This window comes from Myxocyprinus asiaticus, chromosome 9 (assembly GCF_019703515.2).
Source record: "Myxocyprinus asiaticus isolate MX2 ecotype Aquarium Trade chromosome 9, UBuf_Myxa_2, whole genome shotgun sequence".
Classification (NCBI taxonomy): domain Eukaryota; kingdom Metazoa; phylum Chordata; class Actinopteri; order Cypriniformes; family Catostomidae; genus Myxocyprinus; species Myxocyprinus asiaticus.
In genome coordinates, this window is record NC_059352.1 from 49,030,727 (window position 1) to 49,052,483 (window position 21,757).

Here is a 21,757-nt window from a genome sequence, read left to right on the forward strand (position 1 = left end):
TACATATTAGGTTCTTCAGATAAGTTTACTGGTTTCTGGGTTCTTTAAAGCACCAGGACATAGATGGTTTCCAAGTGACTAGAGAGTTAAAAGGGTGAATATACATTGTTGAGCCAAAACATTATGACCACCTGCCTAATATGGGTTAACATGTCCCAGGCCTTCCAGCTAACACAATTAAGCCACTGCAGATGGCCCAGGTTGCAGCAGCGCATCTGGTCTTCAATCAGCTCAAAAGGGCTCATGTCACTCCACTCTTGATTTCACTCCACTGGCTACCTGTAGCTGCCCGCATCAAATTCAAGGCTTTGACTTTGACATACAGGACAGCCAATGGAACCACACCCACTTACTTCAGTTCACTTCTACAGGTCTATGCTCCAACTCACTCTCTGCGGTCTATGAACGAGCGGCACCTAGTGGTCCCATCACAACGAGGCTCAAAGTCTATTTCACGATTGTTCACTTTTACAGGACTTATCGGACCAGGCGACCTTCTTCCACTGCTCCAAGGTCCAGTTCTGCCGTTTTCGTGCCCATTGTAGCCCCATACACAGCAGGCTGTGATACACTGTGTATTGTGACACATTCCTCCCGTAACCATCATTAAAATTTTCTGTGACTTGTGCCACAGTAGACCTTCTGCTGGTTCAGACAAGATGGGATTACCTTCGTTGTCCTCGCTCATCGATGAGCCTTGGGCGCCCAACACCCTGTCGCCGGTTTGTGGTTTGTCCCTCCTCGGACCACTGCTGACAGGTACTCACCACTGCTGACTGGGAGCACCCCACAAGCCTTGCCGTTTCAGAGATGCTCTGACCCAGTCATCTGGCCATTACAATTTGGCCCTTGTCAAAGTCGCTCAAGTCTTTAATCCTGCCCATTTCTCCTGCATTCAACACGTTGACTACGAGAACTAATTGTTTGCTTACCATCTAATCTACCCAGATCTTGACATGTGGCCTTGTTAGGAGATGATCAGTGTTATTCGCTTCACCTGTGAGTGGTCATAATGTTATGGCACATTGGTGTGTGTATATACTGTATATATAAAAGAAGCAGGTAAAAAAAAAAGCGTATTTTTAGGATCAGTTAGCTTTTGTTTCAACTGTGAATTTTTTTTTTTTTTTTTATGCCAATAAAATAAATATTATGGGTTCAATACAAATTAAGTTCAATCGACAGCATTTGTGGCATAATATTGATTACCACAAAAATTGATTTTGACATGCCCCAACTTTTCTTAAAAAAAAAGCAATGGAAGTGGACTGTTTCAAAAATATAGACACAAGTCATAAACAATATGTGTGTTAACATGATTTTAGTGTAAAATTATAGCCAATTTTACAACTTTGTTGCCATGACGATGTATTGTCAACAAATCCTAAGACCCTAAAAAGACTGTAAAAATTATGATTTAAACAATTTCACAGCTCAAAGAATACATGAGTTTTAAAATAAGTAATGTAAGTGCTTTTATAAAATTATAAGCTTCACATTTCTTTACACCCTCCAAAAATTGACCCCATCCACTTCCATTGTAAGTGTCTCACAGTAACCTCGATTTTTGCTTCTTTTAAAGAAAAGGAGGGATGAGTCGAAATACATTTTTGTGGTAATCAATATTATGCCGCAAATGCTGTCAGTTGAGCTTAACTTGTATTGAAACCAGAATATGCATTTAAGCACATACCAATTCTCATTACTTTAATGTGCAAAGAATCAAATTTCTTATTGCAGTAATGCTATAAAAAGTATGATATATTATTTACATAGTAAAGTACATCTAAAAACGTCCAATTGATTTGCAAATTATTGTAGTATTTGTTTTACTGAATCTGATTTATGTTGTATGTTGATTAAAATAAATAAATAAATTAATTAATTAATTAAAAATATAATTTTATTTTCAAACAGGATGATTTCCATTGTTGTGTTGCATAGTGAGCATGATCTTATTTTTTTTATTTTTTTTTTTATTATATTGCAGTAATGAGAATTTTTTGGGGAAATGTGCTTGATTGTCATGAAAATAATGGCAATTTCTTATTTGTTTTTTTCTTTATTTGTTAATCACATTTCCATGAGATTCACCCACAAAGTTAATTGTGGAGCATTAAAATATTCTCCAATAGAAGTAATTACATCATAAAATAGTTATCTGACAGTTAAAAGCCTTTGTGGTCCTAATAGGCACCTTTATTTTAAGAGTGTTTATAGTTTTTAGAGTAAGCACTGAAAGACCAATTTTCTTTGACAGCATGTTGTTTTTATTTCCCTAAACAAGTTTTCACGTTACAAAGAGAAAAGGCCAATTCATCAATGTCACCCTATGTCCTTGTCTAAATGTAACAGCTTGTTTTGGTGCTATTGTGATGTGAAGAGGACATTGTGTACTTCATCTGTGGAAAACAGATGCCCGGGTTCAACCATTTTGGGTTTCTTTAGAGGGATAACGTCGCGCCTTAACACAAAACAAAAACATTGGGAGGAAAAACCTCCTTTGCTTTCTGTCGTCATATTTGCTCTCTGTTTGTATTGTTCTCAATGTCGGAAGTCTTCACCAAATGGCTGATCCCAAAATAAACAAATCAAAGCTGCTTTAGCCGGCTTAAACACTTCAGAACTCAAAAGGCTTTCTGGCAGTTAACTGGGATAACAGAACAGCCCCTCTGATGCGGGAGCAGAATAGGAACGGCATTGTTGCCTTTTTTTAAAATTTGAACTGCTTTATAAACAGGTCTGATCCGCTAAGCTCTTTGTTCTTTGACCTCTATGTTCACACTTTGAATGATGGTACCCTGTTGATTTAGAGAGAATTATGCTGCTCTGCTCTGTTTTTGTAGCCTACACTGCATAAAATGCCCAAATTCCTCCTCAAAACAAGAGCACGTGAAAGAAGAACTCCATGCTCTCTTAAAGCATCTAACTAACAAGATGACACAGATATGAAACAAGTTGGATGGAAATCTTTAAGGACATTTTCACACAAGAGCTTTTGGTGCAGAATACATTTGACGTCAGAGTTTGGTTCATTTGGTTGGAGTGAATGCTTCTCAATTTTCTTGAACATGGGTGTGCCCTAACAAACCGCACAGAGTCTAGGGAATGATACATTTGGGCTACAGTACAATTCACAATTGGTATGAAATAAATGTGGCCTAATTTGTGGATTGATCCACTACTGATGACATTTAATCTGCGTAATAGCATAATGCATTTCTCATTGCTGCTTTTCGACGCATACCTTGCCTTCTAGCTACAGTGGTAAACAGCTGCCGCTAGTACTCCCAGTGGTGCATTGATGACGTAAATGTATCGCACTTCAGAGAAAATTCATACAATGAATCAAACTCACATGCGCACTTGTTTGAAAAAGGGAGTCTCGGGTACGGTTCATGTGGACTCCAGGATGGTTTGCAATTGACCCTTCGCTAAGCTCAGCCCCCTTTGGTTACGGTCGCTCGCTCTGATAAGCTCTTCAGAACTCGCCGTAGGAATGAATAGGAGATTGCCGTGAACAGTGCATTTTTTTGCTAAATATTTTCATAAACGGAATATTCTTAAGTGGGCTGGAATGAAGAGTGATAATGAGTGATAATAGAAATCGTTAAATTACACATTCATTTGACTGAAAACTGTGGAGACTGTGAATCAGAATAAAGTAAAACGATTATCACAGTCATTTGAAAAGAGAAAAGCATCATTTGATAGCAACTGCACACCTGATAACATTAATGCAAGTGAACAGAGCTACTTATAACGTCTCATAACACACTCATTTTGATGTTGTGAACTGTTTATTTACTATAACGTTTACTATTACATGACTCAATACATAAATTATTTAACATTCTGTTATTAGCTTTAATTTACCTTGGAGGAAATGTAGGTGTCCTCGCTGATGTTATTCATGTTCATTTGAGAATGAGGACTGACACAGTTTAATCCATAATATGCTCTTCTCAATATGTATTTAAGGATTTTTTTTAAAAAGAAAGAAAAACATGGGGCCTGGGTAGCTCAGCGAGTAAAGACACTGACTACCACACCTGGAGTCACGAGTTCGAATCCAAGGCATGCTGAGTGACTCCAGTCAGGCTTCCTAAGCAACCAATTGGCCTGGTTGCTAGGGAGGGTAGAGCCACATAGGGTAACCTCCCTGTGGTCGCCATAATGTGGTTCTCGCTCTCAGTGGGGCGCATGGTGAGTTGTGTGTGGATACTGCAGAGAATAGCAACACACTCAACAAGCCACATGATAAAATGTGCAGATTGACGGTCTCAGACACAGAGGCAACTGAGATTTATCCTCTGCCACCCAGATTGAGGCGAGTCACTACACCACCACAAGGACTTAGAGCGCATTGGGAATTGGGCATGCCAAATTGGGAAGAAAAGGGGAGAAAATCAAATAAAAAAAAAAATAATAAAAAAAAAAACTGCATGTACCCTTTCTAGGTACCTCATGTCACTATTACAAGTGGCCCAGCAATATCATGTTTTAGATCATTTTGATAAGATCCCGCTTAAAACTACTCAAGCACACATTACTCCCATAGGCTCTTATTGGAAAAATAGCAAAAGCGTGTCAGAGTAATGGCAGCCCCGGCAACAGTTGCTAAGACAGGATTGGTCAGAAATTATTTTAAGTCAGGGCTTAGCAAAGGGTCAATTGGTATAAAAGTGAACAGCTACTGATGACTAATAATAGTATAAAACATTTCACATTGCAAAAATTGTTTCAGTGAGCAGCTTGCATTCTTTGCATCTCTTATAATACATCCGCAAAAGACAGGTGCAAGCGCTGGTTTAAATTTTCAGAAAATATATCCTGAATTGCGCTTATTTATTTTACTGCTCCATTTTTCTTGTTTTAAGCATAAATCTAACACAATTTAGTGAGGTTTATGCTTAAAACAAGAAAAAGAAATACGAGAAAAATAAACTTAATTAAGAGCTAGTATATCAAGACAATACATCTCTTAATATACAGTATCTTGTCTTAATATTAGGGCTGTCGATTTAATGCGTTAATTCAGTGCAATTAATTATATAAAAAATAACGTGTTAAAAAATTATTGCAATTAATCATGTCACCGGACTGTAATAAGGAAGATTCCTGAGCAATTCAAGCTTGTAGTACCACCTGTTTTCTCCAGGGGACAGTAAGCGAAACTTCAGCTGAATAGGCAACACGCAGCTTATACAGAGAACAAACCAACCCTTTAGCAGACAGCACAAGATCAGAACACGTTCTTGCATTCAAACACTTGATGGAGCATAAATCTCAAGACGTGTTTTTCAAAGTATTAAACTACGTTTAACTAGACACAGTGACTTAAAAATGCCATGTTTATGATGCGACGCAACCAAAGTGAGACGCTCCAAAAGCGTCCATCTCATGCAGGTGTACATTGATGCGTCCTTAAACAAGCCCTCATAATAAATCTTGGGCTGGCTTACAAATTCAATTGCAAAATGGATTGCTGTGAACTGTAGACCAATGATTGGCTTATGTTCAATAATATGCAAATAAACAATACATTGGATCTATATTATTTGTCATTATTTAAATATAACTATTTATAATTATTTCATCATTATATATTATATATTGTTATATGAGGGGCTTTCTCAGCAAATATTTATGTATGTGATTAATTGCGATTAATTTGATTAATTAATCATCACACCATGTAATTAATTCAATTAAAAATTGTAATCGATTGACAGCCCTACTTAATATGCCAAATAATTTTGTGTTTCAAGTAAACTGATCTTGTTTTAAGGATGTATAGACATTTTTATGTACTGAAAATACTGATTAAGAACAATAATAATTTTGATTTTCTGCAGCGTAGCTACAGTGTACAACTAGCCGCTAGTGTTTATGGCGGTACCCAATTGTGGAGCCAAATAATATCATGAATCTAACTCCGATTCGGACCTAGCAACCAAAACAAGTGTGAAAACAAACTAAAAGGACCTTAATATTGTGAGCTAGGACTCTTCCTGATCACATAGGAAATTAACATGTTCAGCCGAGTTACTGACAAGCGCCATATCTCATTAGACATGTTTGCATAATATTATAATGCGTTTACCTTTATAGTCTAGTGTTATGTGTCAAAGGTTCTGGTTCTATAAAATTATTTTTTTTTTTTAAAAGTAATCGCATTCACATACACAATGATAAGCGTGTTTCGGAGGTTGTATTTTCGCTCTTAAATTACGTTTGTACTGCACTGACGGGTTAGGTTTAGGGTTGGGGTTTGGGTTAGAGGGTGGAGTTAATAAAATATGCATTCCTGTTGACTGTATTACATCATTTACAACTAAAAATACAACTCGCGTTTGAGGCCACTCTGTGGACATTTCACCCAGAAAATACGTTCAACAACACTTCCAGCTTCGGTCACTGGGGGCAGTGCTTCAAATTTTGGTAAGTACAGAGCGACTTCAGCTGAAGAACTTGTGACCCAGTGTCGGTGAATTCACTGTGAGATCAGTCTGACAAAAGAAAAAAAAAGTTTTGAGACAACAAAAATGTCCAGAGTCCAAAGACATGCAACATTGATGAAAAAGTCCAAGCTGATATGTAATGCAGCAACGCAGCCAGCAGCATGCATGATTTTGTAGATCATTGACAGGCAGGTGGGGAGGACAGTGTCAGAGATTGAGGTAAAGCAGAGCTCCAGAGAGACTGGCACACAACAGGGCGGACGATGACTTCATCCGCCGACCCCCGTATGAGGAGAGAGAGTGAAAAGAACGCACCTTCCCGCTGGTCTGAGATTGAGGAGTGGATTGATTTTGGATGGCAGGGTGTGATGAAGATGAAGGAAGGGAAACAAAAGAGAAGAGGTGGAGGAGGAGGAAGACAAGGAGAAACAGAGAGAGTAAAACAGGCAAGTATTCTGTTTATCCATAAAGAGACATGAGACGAGAACATGAAGACAATGACAGAGAGCATCAATAAACACGTGAACCGCACACTCACATTCATCCTTACATGTAGATTACTATGCGTAAACTTCCAGTATTATAAATAATAATGTCTTTAATGGCTGCTTACGCCTGATGTTTAATCAGTACACAACAGTGTCTGGAAACACACATTTATATAAGAATAGTTTTTTCCAAAAATTTAAATTCTGTCATTATTTACTCACCTTCGTGTTGTTTCAAACCCTTATGCTGTTATTACATTTTTTTCTGTGGAACACAAAAGTAGTCACTACAGTCCTCAAGCTCCAAAAATACTTTAAAACCATTAAAGTAGTCCATAAGATTTGTGCTTAATTAAAAGTCTTCTGAAGTCATATGATAGCTTTGTATGGCTTAATTAAAAAAAATAAATAAAATAAAGATTTGTTTTATAGTTTTGTTTAATTGCTTGTAATTTGTTACTCTGTATCGGAATTAAATCGAGAGCTTGTGAATCAGAATTGAATCTGGAAATCTGTATTGATTGCAGGCACTATAGCTTGGTGTGAGGAACAGACCAATTAAAACTGTTACTCAGTGAAACAACTTCCTCTTATTGAAACTGGCACATGTGAGAACCAATAGAAATGCCACTGATGTCAAACATGGTGCAATGTATTGGATAAATTAGATTTTAGAGCTTCTGTAAACAGGGTTGCTACAGAGTTTTTCAAATCAAATATAAGACATTTTAAGACCTGAACAACTACAATTAATATGCCCACACATAGCAAACCCACACAAATCACATATCACAAATTTTTTCTCATTAAACAGGCTGGGACACACATTTAAAAAGGCCTTAGAACTTGTAACACAGATTATCAGCTAAACAGTGTATCTGCAAGTTTAAAATACTCAAGACATGTTTTCCACATGTATATACACATCATATTAAAATTGGTATATGTACCAATAAATCAAAACATATGAATTAGGGGTTGACCGATACTGGATTTTGCTGATACGATAGTAATGTGTAAAACAAATGTATTTAATGCTTAGTTTCTATCATGTGTGATCTGTGCAAATTACAATAAAATAACTTATAATCATAAACTTATGATTATAGTTTTTAAAATCAATATATTGAATGTGTTAAAAAATGTGACAGAGTGGCCCAAACAGAGGCTACAAGAGTCCAAATTGAATGAAATCCCAGAAGCAGATTATTGTGCAACCAAAATACCAATAACCAGAAATGGAAGAATAAAAATAAAATAAAAATAAAAATAAAAAAATAAAATAAAAACTGTGCAAAACGTAGGACTTTTAACTATATGCAATCCTGTAATACACTGGGGACTTTTATTTTGAAATGGCTGTGCTTCACTGCTTCCAGCTGCTCATTCAAAGAGATAAGGAAAATAAAATATGCACTCTTACGTTAATCTACAAGGTATTACAATACAAACACTTTAAAGTAAACACTGACATAATTCATCAACAGTAGATAATCAGCAATCGCTTGGCACAAATGTTCAGTATTAATTTATTGTGAAATGCTCTAAAGCCACAGGAAACATTGAATCTCGAATTCCCCACATGCTTTTCACTTTGAAGCCTGCCGCACATGCAGACGATTTGTTTATTAAATTAAATTGTACCCTTTCAAACTTTATAAATCACATTACGGCCATATCGCCATTCTTGTCTTTACAACCCCACATATAGAACCTATTTAAAAGGTAATTAAGACTTTTGTTATACCATTTATGATATTTAAGACTTTTTATGACCTTAAATTTTAGAAAACTGAATTTAAGACATGTTAAGACTTTTTAAGGACCCGCGGGAACCCTGGTAAAGGAGAAGATTATGAGTGAACAATGATTAAACTGTCTTTCTGTTCTTAATTAAGCTATCGTATGGCTTCAGAAGACTTGGAATATAGAGCCCAAGTTATATTTACTAGTTTTATGGAGCATTCATGGTGCTAATCTGCCATTTTTGGAGCTCGACAGCACCTGTGCACATTCGCTTTCAAATAATGACAGAATGGTCATTTTTGGTTGAAATTTTTTGAGTTGATATAATCCCTCTTCACTTCAGTCTATTTTTGTCTAAACCTCACAGATTTACAAACACATGCACGCCCGCACGCACAGACACACACACACACACACACACACACACACAAACACACACACTCATGACAAACAAGCATGAGGCAGGACCCTCAATAGTGTTTGAGGGTCTCAGTGTGGTAAGGCACATGGGAATGAGAGTGAATGTACACAGCTTTCACATAAAATCAGGATAAGCAATTATGGAATGATCTTTCCTATATACAGAGTTACAGAGAAATTCTGCACACACACACACACACACACACACACCTACCTCCTTACAAACTTCATCCCAAAGACAAAAGACAAAGAAACTGGAGTAAAAGAGAGAGGGAAATAAAGTGCACTAAACACACACACACACACAGGCCCACACATGCTGTTCAGAAGAGATCTGTTAAATGTGTGATTGTGTGAGTGTCAGTGAAGTTTACACACCTGTAGAGTTTAGACAGTTATATTATAAATTCAAACTAAAGCACCACACAGCATAAAAAAAAATATCCTACTTAATAGGGCTGAGCGATATATCAAATATTTAAAATATACCCTATTTGATTTTGTTGGTGAAATACAATTAACCAACATAGTAAATATGATTTTAATGCAATATCAAGTTTCTTAAAGTTTCCAGTCGGCTAGTGTCAAGACTCAAGTATAAGAGCGGCAAGACAGATACAGAGTTGCGAAGTTTGATTCGATTCAAAATGCAGATTGAACGCACCTGCGTAGAATTTTACATGCTTTAAAGTGTTGTAGTAAAAATATTCATTTTTATTACTATGCATTGTTTAATTGGTGCATATAAATACAGTGATTAAATTTCATTTCTTGATTATTTTAACTTGATTTTACTACTTGCATTAAAGATTTTGAATCTATATAATTTTGAATACTGCCGACCTCTAATATATATATTAGCTAAATCGCCCAGCCCTACTAAATAGTTATAGAATAACACAGTGCAAACACACACACACACACGCACACACACACACACACACACACAGTTAACTTTAAAAGACAGTTTACTTTAAATGTGAAGACACATCAATTCTAAATCTTGGATTGAAAAGCAATAAAAGTGTGACACAACCGGTGAAAGATTCATGGCCTAACAACATTCTCTCTCTCTCTCTCTCTCTCTCTCTCTCTCTCTCAAACACACAGATAAAGCAGGAAGAAAAGACAGAAACATATACATACATATTAAATGTCATTCATCAAAAAGAGAGAGAGAGTGTGTGTGTGGTCTGTGTAAAGATCAAAGGGCTTCAGAGAGAATACAGATGATATGATCTTTACGATGCATCATTTATTTGAGTTTCTCACTGAGAATCTCTGATTGGTCGAAGGCTTGAGAAAGAAGGACAAGATAATTTATGGACAAAGATATGCGTCTAGTCTCATTTCCTCTGATTTTATATGGAACAAACACATTCATGCACACACACAAACTTCACAGAAAACACACACACACACACACAAAAAAAAAAAAAAAAAAACACAGGTCTTCATATCTATAGATTCACATACACAACTGATTTCAGGTTGTCAAGAGAGTATCTGAGCTTTTGACTCCATATGTTTCCTTTAAATCAAAAGACAATTTACCAACACCTTTCTACATTCAGAGATCTTTTAAGGCCAGGAGTTGAGGAGTCTTTGAACACCAGTCTGAGGTAGATGTTAAATAAAAGAGTAGTGGTCTGGTTTTCCTTTGAAACAGGAGTACAGTGGTCTCTGAGTCAGCTGTAACAGATCCGAACATTAATGGGGGAATTTCCACAGCTCTCCTTCACTACGGGTTTCTCCAACCCTGCCTGCAAGACTCAACATGGCCTTTCCTTAAAACACTGACAACACTTCCATCATTTCCAATTTTCATTCTCAGAGAGTCAGATTCAGACGGAATTATATCTAATTTGTTAAAATGTTCCTATTTTTAAGGACTCATAGTCATTTAAACCAAAAATACACGTTTGTAGCATTTTATTTTTTCCCCTGAAGTCCACTTATAATGTTGGTCAAGGTTTCTCCCACCAAAACAGTCATAAATTATGTTTTTATGATAATTTTTAATGTAAATTTTGAGTCTGGAAGTTTTTTTAAATAGTGTTTTGGTGTTAAATATTAATTTATAATTTAACAACAAAGACATGCAGTAGTTTTAATATTGTAGTTTATCATATTGGCCGATATTTCAGCATCAGCTGATAACCGTGTCTCTTTGGCTGATTAGCTATCAGTTCCAAAGTTTACTGATATTGATAAATTGATTAAAAAAAAATTGTGAACTTTGAGTAGGCTAAATATGGTGTAAAATAAATGTTAATTCAATTTCAGCACTCATCTGCTGTATTTGCACACACTGAACTGTATTATGTACCCAGGTGTTAAAGGGGTCATGAAATGGAGAATCCAATTTTCCTTGATATTTAGACATATAAGGCAACTGTACTATAAAAACATACCGTCAATTTCAGAACTCAAAACTTCCTCCCCAGTCTACAATGAACATTTATAGTTGGCACCCTGCTGAAACGTCTCGATTTGAAATCTGTCTGTTCATCACACCCTTGGCCCCGCCCACTGGTGCGCAGGTCAATAGAGCAGGCCTTGTGTGGCTAACTAATTTTGAATACCAAAAGGGACCCATCTGGACTATTTTGAATTATTTTGTATACAAACATGAACTACACAGACTCTTTGACCGCTGTCATGTATCAATGGATGAAACAATGACATTAAAATCAATTTATGTGTAGGGTCTAAAATGCCCTTAATGCCAACAGAGAGAGTTATTGTTGCACATCAAACATGTTCAAAACAATGCAAGGAATGCAAAAAAAATAAAAAAATAAAATAAATAAATAAATAAATGCTAAAAAAGCTAACTTGAAAGGTCACTTGACATGTCATCTCCTGCACAATAGGGGAGGTAAAGCAGGGGTGGGAAAAGTTGTTTGGTACAGGGTCCACATCGGAATAATTCACCAAAAATGAAACGTCTCTCATCATTTACTCACCCTCATGCCATCCCAGATGTGTATGACATTCTTTCTTCAGCAGAACACAAAAGAAGATTTTTTAGAAGAATATCTCAACTATATGTGTAACAATATTTAAGTCCATTTTTACTATAAATTCTCCTCCCTGCTCAGTTAATCTCCACTTTAACTTTCACTTTCATTCTTGTTCTTGTGTTTTTGGTGATTCACATTCTTTGTGTATATCGCCACCTACTGGGCAGAGAGAAGAATTTCTAGCAAATATGGATTTAAATATGAACTGTTTCTCACCCACATCTATCATATCACTTCTGAAGACATGGATTTAACCACTGGAGTCATATGGGTTACTTTTGTGCTGCCTTTATGTGCTTTTTGGAACATTTTTGCACCCATTCACTTGCATTGTCTGGACCTACAGAGCTGAAATATTCTTCTAAAAATCTTAATTTGTGTTCTGCTGAAGCAAGAAAGTCATACACATCTGGGATAGCATGAGGGTGAGTAAATGATGAGATAATTAACATTTTTGGGTGAACTATTCTTTTAAGTAGCACATGGGGGGCCACATGAGATACAATGTTCCACATTTATTTAATTTTTGTATCTTTTCAGCCCAGAAATAGTTGTGTTCTCATTCTAACGCATGATGCACAATTTTCTGAAGTGTATTTGTGAATGATGGGACTATTCTGCCTGAAGTATTGCTCTACAAAGGTTGATACTTTTTTTAATTAGGCATTAGAAAAAAACTTGATAAAGGCTAAGCATAATTATAAATTATTTGATCATCTCTACTTTCCTGGAAATTTATTAAACAAATTAACACACTCTCTACATCAGGGATCAATATTATTAAACAACTAACAATATTATTAAATATATATATATATATATATATTAATATTAAAAATGTCACTGTTTTATTATATAAAATTAATACTTTTAAAGCTACTAAAGTTAGTCAGCCAAATGTAGTGAGGGTATTTTTGATTAATAGCCTTTTAATGACATACTAGACAGTGCTCTATTCAGTTACACAAGTCCGACATTTTGATACAAATACTTTTGTCCCACTGTTTATGTTCACTTTAGACATAACCGACAGCGTTACATTAATGCCTCACCAAGACCGGCATTGGTGGAATTATAAAGTGTATTTGATAGTTTAGGCACAATAGCGCTCTCGGAACACACGCGCATGTAAAGCGCAGCACACAAACATAAGCCGCCTGTCAGTCAAACAGCGCACAGCTACAGACGCCAGGAAATAAAAAGTCAATCTTTTATATTTTATCTAGATCAACCAACCAGTGGTGGTCCTGCTATCGCAATAGATGTAATGAACACCCCTGTTCCAGATGTAGAACATAGGCATAGAAAATTACTCAAGTTTATCATCAATATCGAGGACATATCTTTTTTTTTTCAATAAACATCAAGATCGTTTTTATCACCCAGCCCTATTTATAACATTGCCTTAATCTCTCACAGCAACCCAATAATCTCAGCTAAATTACATGCTACATTACAGATACATAGAATTTAATAAACAGAAATATGAAATTTACCTCGATATGTTTCTTCAAATTAGAGGCAGAATTAATGCTGATATCTGGCTTGAGCAAGTTAAACTCACATGACACAGTCAAGCAATTGGCATTTTTCACTGTGAAAAGCCCTTTCAGATGATGAACTGCTGTTTGAGGCATAGTCCACATCTATAACAGTTGGCGCACGATCTACAGCTGCCATTCAAACTTTCGATGCATGTTTTTATTTGACGGGAGTCACGAGATTCTCGTAGCCAATCAAGTTGATGGATAAAAATAAAATCAGAACAGGGAAGTAAGCGAACACAGACAGAGGGAAAATAGCGTATTAAAAGTACTCAACTGAAAGTATACAATTTTTAAACTACTTAAAAAAAGTAAAATTTCTGGGAAAAACGACTTAGTTACAGTAACGTGAGTATTTGTAATTCATTACTTTATACACCTGATTGCTTGTGAACAGTCATAATAGGATTCAAGCTTTGCAAATGAACTGTTATTGAAGATTGGGGCAGTTAAAAAAACACTTGGACCTGATCAAAAACGTAAGTAAACCGTTTCATTCATGAATATTTCAAATGTCATGAATGTTTTATGGTGCTGAGTGTTATCAGTTGTGATTGAGATGAACAGTTTAATATATTCAGATGCAATGTGTTGGATGTGCGTTATGTGTAACACCTGTCATTCTTTTTTATAATGTCGAGGGCGCTGTTTATTCTCTGATTGAGTTTGCTGAATTCAAGGGACTTCATGATGTTAGCCAACAGTGTGTGTTTATGTTGAAGTTTTAAGGAGGAGCTTAGGCCAAAACCAGGGTGGAAAATGATCATATGTTACTAAATTGTGACTGTTTTGGTGCAAAAAAAAAACAAACATTTATAACATTCTCATTGGACCTCAGGGAAGATAATAAAATTATAAAAAATAGCACTTCATGACCCCTTTAATATAAAAAATATTTCAACTAATTTCTCTTTGTCACATTAAAACTAATATAGAAAGTTTTTACCAGGCCTTCATCATTTACTTATGCTACTTTTCAAATCCCTTTTATGTATAGATTTGACTATTTTAGTCTTGTTCCAGACCCAGACTTTCAATATTAAACAATGAAAATCCATTATAAAATGTGTAAAACTATGATCATAAATATAAACCATTTTAATATTTATAGAAATGTACATTTGTGCATCAAAATAATTGACTTTCTATCAATTTTTCACAAAAACAATTTTGTCCCCTAATACAGTTTTTTTCAAAACTTAGTGTACTTGTTAACCAAGTGAACAAAAGTGCCAGTGAAGAGCATGAAATATGAGACAAGTGATGTTTGAAGAAAACAAAGAAAAAATCAAAATATCACTTGTGAGCAGAATATTTTTGAGCGTCATTTTGCCAAATTATGCAAAAAGTGTGAAAATATGATTTAATTGTGTATATTTAGAATACCTAAAATGTTAGCTAAGAAACTAGCTTTAGCAGAGCAAAGGAGTCGACCATTTTCTTTCAAAAACTGTTTCCATCAGCATCATTTCCACCACAGAATTCAATTAAACACAATACAGAATCTGAAATGTTCTGGAAATGACACTGTGGTGGGAATTTTGTTGATGTTCAGAAAAAAATAACAAAAATGACATAAATGTCCTGTGATGTATGAACATACGCTATTTGACATTGCTAGCAGACACATTTCAGAAGTTGAATGTGAATTTTTTTTTAACAAGACTTTACTTTCTAAAAGTCCACAGTGCTTTTCCATATACAGTATATGACATATATAACCCAATAACGACAACCGAGTCACCACCGTTAAGTTCCCCTTAAAAGGCTTTTAAAACATGAAACTGTAAAATAAAGGCACAATTTTCCACTGTGGATCCAGCCAGGTGTCTATTCAGACAAATGGATGAAAAAAGAAAAATATATTAAGTTTCTGAGTGACACGTCCTGTTCTGGTACAGCCTGTATGGAGAGCAGATATAGTTGGGAGTGGAGGTGTTTTGGATTTGGTTCATTATGACCTCCAGTGATGGCGGCAGATCTTACCTCTGACGTAGAGGTTGGCTGGCGCCGAGTACCGCGTTCCTGCACTGTTCACCGCCACACACTCATACTTTCCCTGGTCCGATTCCTCACTGTTCTCGATCTGCAGCGCCCCTGTAAACACATCACACATAATCACAAACCAGGCAAAAACACTCTTTCACAGTCAAACAACCAAAGAATCGTAAACACCACCACATTAAATGGGGTCATGCTGCAATGAGATCAGACACAAGTCGTGCCCAGACACGAGTGCTGGTCAAAACAAGATCTACAGTGATGCCCGAGGGACAAAAAAATCTTGTTTGTGTTTAACAAACCTAAAACAGCTAAACCACACAAACACACTTCATTGACTAATAAATGGCAGGTGAATGACCTTTCCTGCCTTTCTAAATACAGAAAGAAATGAGAAACATCTTTCAATCCATAATCCAATAAACCATCGGCAGTAATGGAAAGCAAACAGAGTTATTTATTCATTGTGGTAAGTAAGAGACCTGTAGGCTATAACGGTCACTGTGTATAAGCTCAGATTCCTACTAGCCAAGACAAAGCCGTGTTCTCAGAGAATGGATCTGTCTAGCTCAAGACATAATACCACCACCGCAATTATGTCAATACAGCCTCCACACATCCATTGACGAGCTCATCTGCAGACAATAAGTGATCCAGGTGGACTAAAACGAACAGGCTGTTGATATCTGCAAACGATATGATGACTGCTCTTCAAGATAAATGCATCTCATCTCAGACTACTGCGTCTTGAGGTTGAAGACTTTCTCCGTTGCATCCCTAAACTGTTGTGCCACTTTAGCATACATTAACATCTTAATATGCAGCATATAAAACTTGATCAGGCACAATATGTGCTGGTTTAGTCAATCTTTTCAACATAAACATGCCACCTTTCTATGCAAATGATTAGGATGTGGTATTATAATGCAAAAATCTGCATCTTATTACATATCCAACTTGACTGCACTAACTTGCGCTGGTTTAGTGCTGTGGTATAAATGAAAGGAATATTCCAGGTTTAATATGAGTTAAGCTCAATTGACAGCATTTGTGGCATAATATTAATTACCACATAAATTGATTTTGACTTGCCCCTGCTTTTCTGGGTTCTGGGTTCCAGTGAGGCAATGGAAGTGAATGGGGCCAATTTTTGCAGGGTTTAAAGACAGAAATGTGAAGCTTAAACTTGCATTAATTCTACTGTTAAAACTCATGTGTAATTTGAGCTGTAAAGTTGTTTAAATTGTAATTTTTACAGTCGTTTTAGCGTTTGTTGATATTACATAGTCATGGCAATGAAGTTGTAAATTTGGCTATAACTTTAGACAGAAAAGGTTAGTAAGCGATTTTATCTTACTAAAATCATGTTAACACACATGTCGTTTGTGTCTTGTGTCTATACTTTTGAAACAGTGAGTTTTTTAACATTTACGGATTGGCCCCATTCACTTCCATTGTAAGTGCCTCACTGAAACCTCGATTTTTGCTTCTTTTTTTTTTTTTTAAAGAAAAGGAGGGATGAGTCAAAACAAATTTTTTTGGTAATCAACATTATGTCACAAATGCTGTCGATTGAGCTTAGATTGAATTGAACCCAGAATGTTCCTTCAAGTCATTTCAGCGCAAACATGAATCCTTTCTATGTGAATGACGTTTTGTAAATATACGATAGAATGCATCAGTAACATGGGATTTCTATGAAGCCCATATTTATAATGCATTGTAAAGGCATTATACATGCATTATACTGTCTCATAATACACCTTATAATAAGTTAGAACTTCTCATAAATAATTATAACTACAATTATAACACATTATAAGATTTCCTCTAATCATAGATATACTTTAGATTGTAATGCATTACAACATCCAATTTTAACGCAAAGTTAATACAGTTAATGGTATAAGTGCTGTAAAATGTAAACATTCAAGGCTTTATGACATGATCATATTATAAGTGATCTTTGCCTGCTTTATGAAAATTATTAATACAAAAAACAATCTTTTTATAAACAGCCATAACATAAACTTTTAACATACATTACAAGTGTGATCAACATACATATTTTTATATACACATCTATTTTAACCCTGTAACTTTACAAGTGTTTTTCATAATATTTAAAAATTTACATGGAATGTGTGTTATTTTGTATTTTGTGCATATGTAATGTACTGTATATAACTTCCAGCATGACTTATAATGTCTTATAACCACTTAAAAATATCTTATGGATGTTTAAAAAAAGACATTGCTTTTCTCACTTTACTTAAAGCATACCTATTATATATTACAAATATATATAATACTACGTTATAACCTCTGCAGATAAAATTGGTTGTTGCTAGTATTATAATGCATTATAACTGTGAAGTTATGACATATTATAAGGTGTACTATGAGACATTACTAATGCATTATAATGCCTTTACAATGCATTTTAAATATGGGCTTCATAGAAAGTGTTACCAATGCATCGGTCACAAAATGCAGTGCTATTTGCCTGCCGCAAGTGCAATATGTGCTGGTTTAGTGCTGCAGCAGGCAGTTTTCAGCACAAACATGCCTCCATGCAAATGAGAATGCACCTTATTCACAAAAGTCAAGGCTTTTTGTCTGACAATTAACATAGCCCTATTTAATTCAAATTGGATTTTTGTGTACATTTTCTATTGATCATAGCAGCAGTGACTCATCAAATGATGATCAAATGATCATTGCACCTTATTTACATAATTACTTGAGTAAATTGCATGGCAAACAATGCAAACAGTGTGTGCAAATAAACAACGCTCTCAGTGGACGCTATTCATACAGTATATCGTGAGTTCCTTTCCAGTCTTTTTTCAAAAAGACCATCTCATGGTACCACTTACCTGGCTTCAGCATTCTGGAATATCCATCTTTGATATATTAGAACATACATAACATAACACTAAAAATATTGTACACATTTCATATTGACAAAGACAGAAATCATTGGATTGTTTAGTTATTTAGTATGGCGGTGCTGTTCACTTGCGTGATGTAACATACATCATGCAATCTGTGAATGATGGAAGCACATTGAGAGAAATCAAAATGTTGTCAAAGTGTATTTCAGAAATATTCCTGAAATGCATTATGGGATGGGTTTACATGTGTGCATTAAAAATTGAAACATTGAAAGACTGTGAGTGCATGAGACCTCATTATAAACTGAGCATTAACCTCGCTCCACGAGTAGATTAGACAGAATATTATTCTTTAAAAACACCTAATACACACACACAAACTTGCAAACACATATTAGATCTGTTCCAAACCCTAAAAGGCTGCCTAGGTAGGCAGCTCACTAGGGTTTGACAACAGAGCTAGTGTTTCTTTTCCTTCAATCATCAGGAAAGCAGGATTTTTTCTATTATTTCTTATTATCTGAAGCTCTAGATATGAGACTGATGTTGAAAGATGCCTGGTCTGCCCTCTCACTGTCTTTTCTCACTTTCTATCTCTCTTCTCTTTCCAGTTTAAAGTAGAGTGATGGCAGCTCGCCCTGACATTCTCTCTGAAGAGATATGGGGAGATCAGGTCAAAGTTACAGTAAAGTACCTCATTTCTTTTTTACATCTGACCATATGCCAGCTGCCATGTCAACGGCAAGCTTTTCTATCCCCCTCACTGGCCGCTCTGGTCTGCAAATATATATATATATATATGAAATACGGTAATAAAAAAAGTTCCTATAACAATTTAAAAATAAAAAATAAAATAAATCAGCATAAAGGCAGTGAAACAAATACTAACACTACCAGTACATGGGTGTTTCTTTAACTTGTGTACTTCCATGACCCAGAGGCTAATTTTTGTTAAAATTAACAGATTTTGACTGTTTTACATCTGCTATCTGAAGGTCACATTAAAACTGAATTGGAAACTTTTACCAGGCCTTCATTTTTTATTTAAAATTCATTATTTATCATTTTGTTACTTTTCATACGCCTTTTTGCATATATTTCACTGTTTTAGCCTTGTGTCAGTCCCAGACTTTCAATATTAAACTATGAAAATCCACAAATAAATAAATAAACATTATGACAATCTAAACAAAGAGTGAAATAAACATATATTTAACTATTTTAATTTTGTAAAGAAAACAAAGAAAAATAAAGTTAAATATCACTTGTGAGCAGAGTGTTTTTATTGGGCGTCATTTCCAATTATGCAGTAATGTTTGCCAAATTATGTTAAAATGAAAAAAAAAACCATAGCCTATACTTATCTAAAAAAAAGTTTCATTACTGCTTTAATTAATTTTTTCAAAGTATAATTTTTTTCCCTAACTCTGCTCATCGGTGTTCCAGCAGAAGTGCTTGATTTGTGTCGAAAAAATGAATGCCCTCTACTGCAACTGGTTGGATAGTTTTTTTTTTTGTTGTTGTTGTTTTTTTTTTTAAATAAGCTCTATAATTCAGGTTTTATAATTCTGTAGGCATCGGCAAATCACGTTCATTTGCTAACATATGGTCAATGCTTATGCTGTTAAATCCATAAAAAAACAGATCGCGGGCAGGTGCGTACACAATACAACGGGGAAAAAATACAAAAGCCTGCACACTGTCGTATAGCATGAAAATCTGTAATATCATACAGCGCTTCGGTCCAAGATCTTCTTCAGGCATTCTTTAATTTTCTCTGAAGATTCTTCCAGTTGCAAGTATATCACTGTTACTATAACTGTATCACACGCTATTGTGCTTACTAAATCAAAATGTTACGATGTGAATGCACAACATTCATTCGTTTAAAAAAAAAAGTTTTGGAAATATCCATTTTATGCGCAAATTACTCCGAATTTACTCATATATTTACGAAAGTTTCATGAATTTGTGTGTATTTTGGATACATGAAATGTTAGCAATGAAATTAGCCTCAGCAAGACAAAGGAGTCTTGCCATTTTATTTCAAAAACGTTAAAAAATTAATTTCCATCACCGTCATTTCCACCACAGAATTCGATTAAACTCTAAATAGAATTCTGGCAATTAAACTGCCAGAGACTGAATCTCTTGTGATGCATGTACATACATGTTTTAATTAGACTTTATTTTCTAAAAATCCACAGTGCTAAAAGTGTCCGAAGTTGCAGAAACACCCATATAATGTATAAATATAAAAATTAGGGTAAAAGAATAAGTTCACATTACAGCAATCTAAATTATTATTATTATTGCATTATGGTAATGAGAATTTGGGAGGAAAATGTAATTGTCATGACAATAATGTCACAATTTAAAAAATCCTAATGGTCCTAAAAATAAGTTTCATTTTCTTTATTTTTTTTTATTATGATTTTTTCCCCTGGTATGAAATATCACCCAGACATGTTCTTGTTAGGTTTTGTGAGATTCACCCATGACGACCTTAATAAGATGTCCATTAGTGAGACAGACGAGCAGAGGTTCATGCACAGAGAAGAGGCCGGATTGAAGACAAGGAGGAAGACAAACACCCATAATGAGAGAGAAGGTGGGAAACAGGGTGATGGGGGGACACTTTGAAGTGAAAGAAGAATATAGAGATGACGCATTTGGATATTTTCTGTTTTCAGCATTCTTACCTCTGATTGGTGTACCACCTGGTGAGGTAATATGAATGCAAATAAGATTAAAGAGAACTGTTAGTGCAGAGGAAAGTGACAGAGAGAGAGAGAGAGAGAGAGAGAGAGAGAGAGAGAGAGAGAGAGAACAGAGATTTGTTTTTATTTATTAAGAAGTGGCATGTACATCTTCCCAATTCAAATTTGAAAAATAAGTTTGGCTCTTCGGTTACTGCTATAGGACTTTAAGAATCTAAGTATGTTTTATTTCACAGAAGAATTTTTTTTTTAAATGATATTTGCTGCTTTAGGCCACAAACATACTTTAAGCAAGTGTGTGAACACAAATGCAAGCATGTGCATACTCTTGCGGTCAAATAATTGCATCATAAAAATGTGGCGGGCATGAGACGCTAAAAATCCAGCAAGGTACGATGCAACGGCCAAAGACGTTTTCATTTGAAAGTATGTTTATGCCTCACATCCACAT

The 21,757-nt window shown here is 35.3% G+C and overlaps 1 protein-coding gene across 1 annotated transcript in view; it reads right to left on the reverse strand.

Annotated features, from left to right (window-relative positions):
- LOC127445891 (receptor-type tyrosine-protein phosphatase F-like) overlaps positions 1–21,757 on the reverse strand; it is a 346,333-nt gene that overhangs the window by 116,938 nt on the left and 207,638 nt on the right. Inside the window, exons 6-8 of the mRNA XM_051706359.1 lie at positions 21,289–21,306; positions 15,675–15,785; positions 6,780–6,791 (exon numbers count right to left, since the gene is read on the reverse strand). Coding sequence (XP_051562319.1) covers positions 6,780–6,791; positions 15,675–15,785; positions 21,289–21,306 — 141 coding nt within the window. The remainder of the gene's footprint in view (positions 1–6,779; positions 6,792–15,674; positions 15,786–21,288; positions 21,307–21,757) is intronic.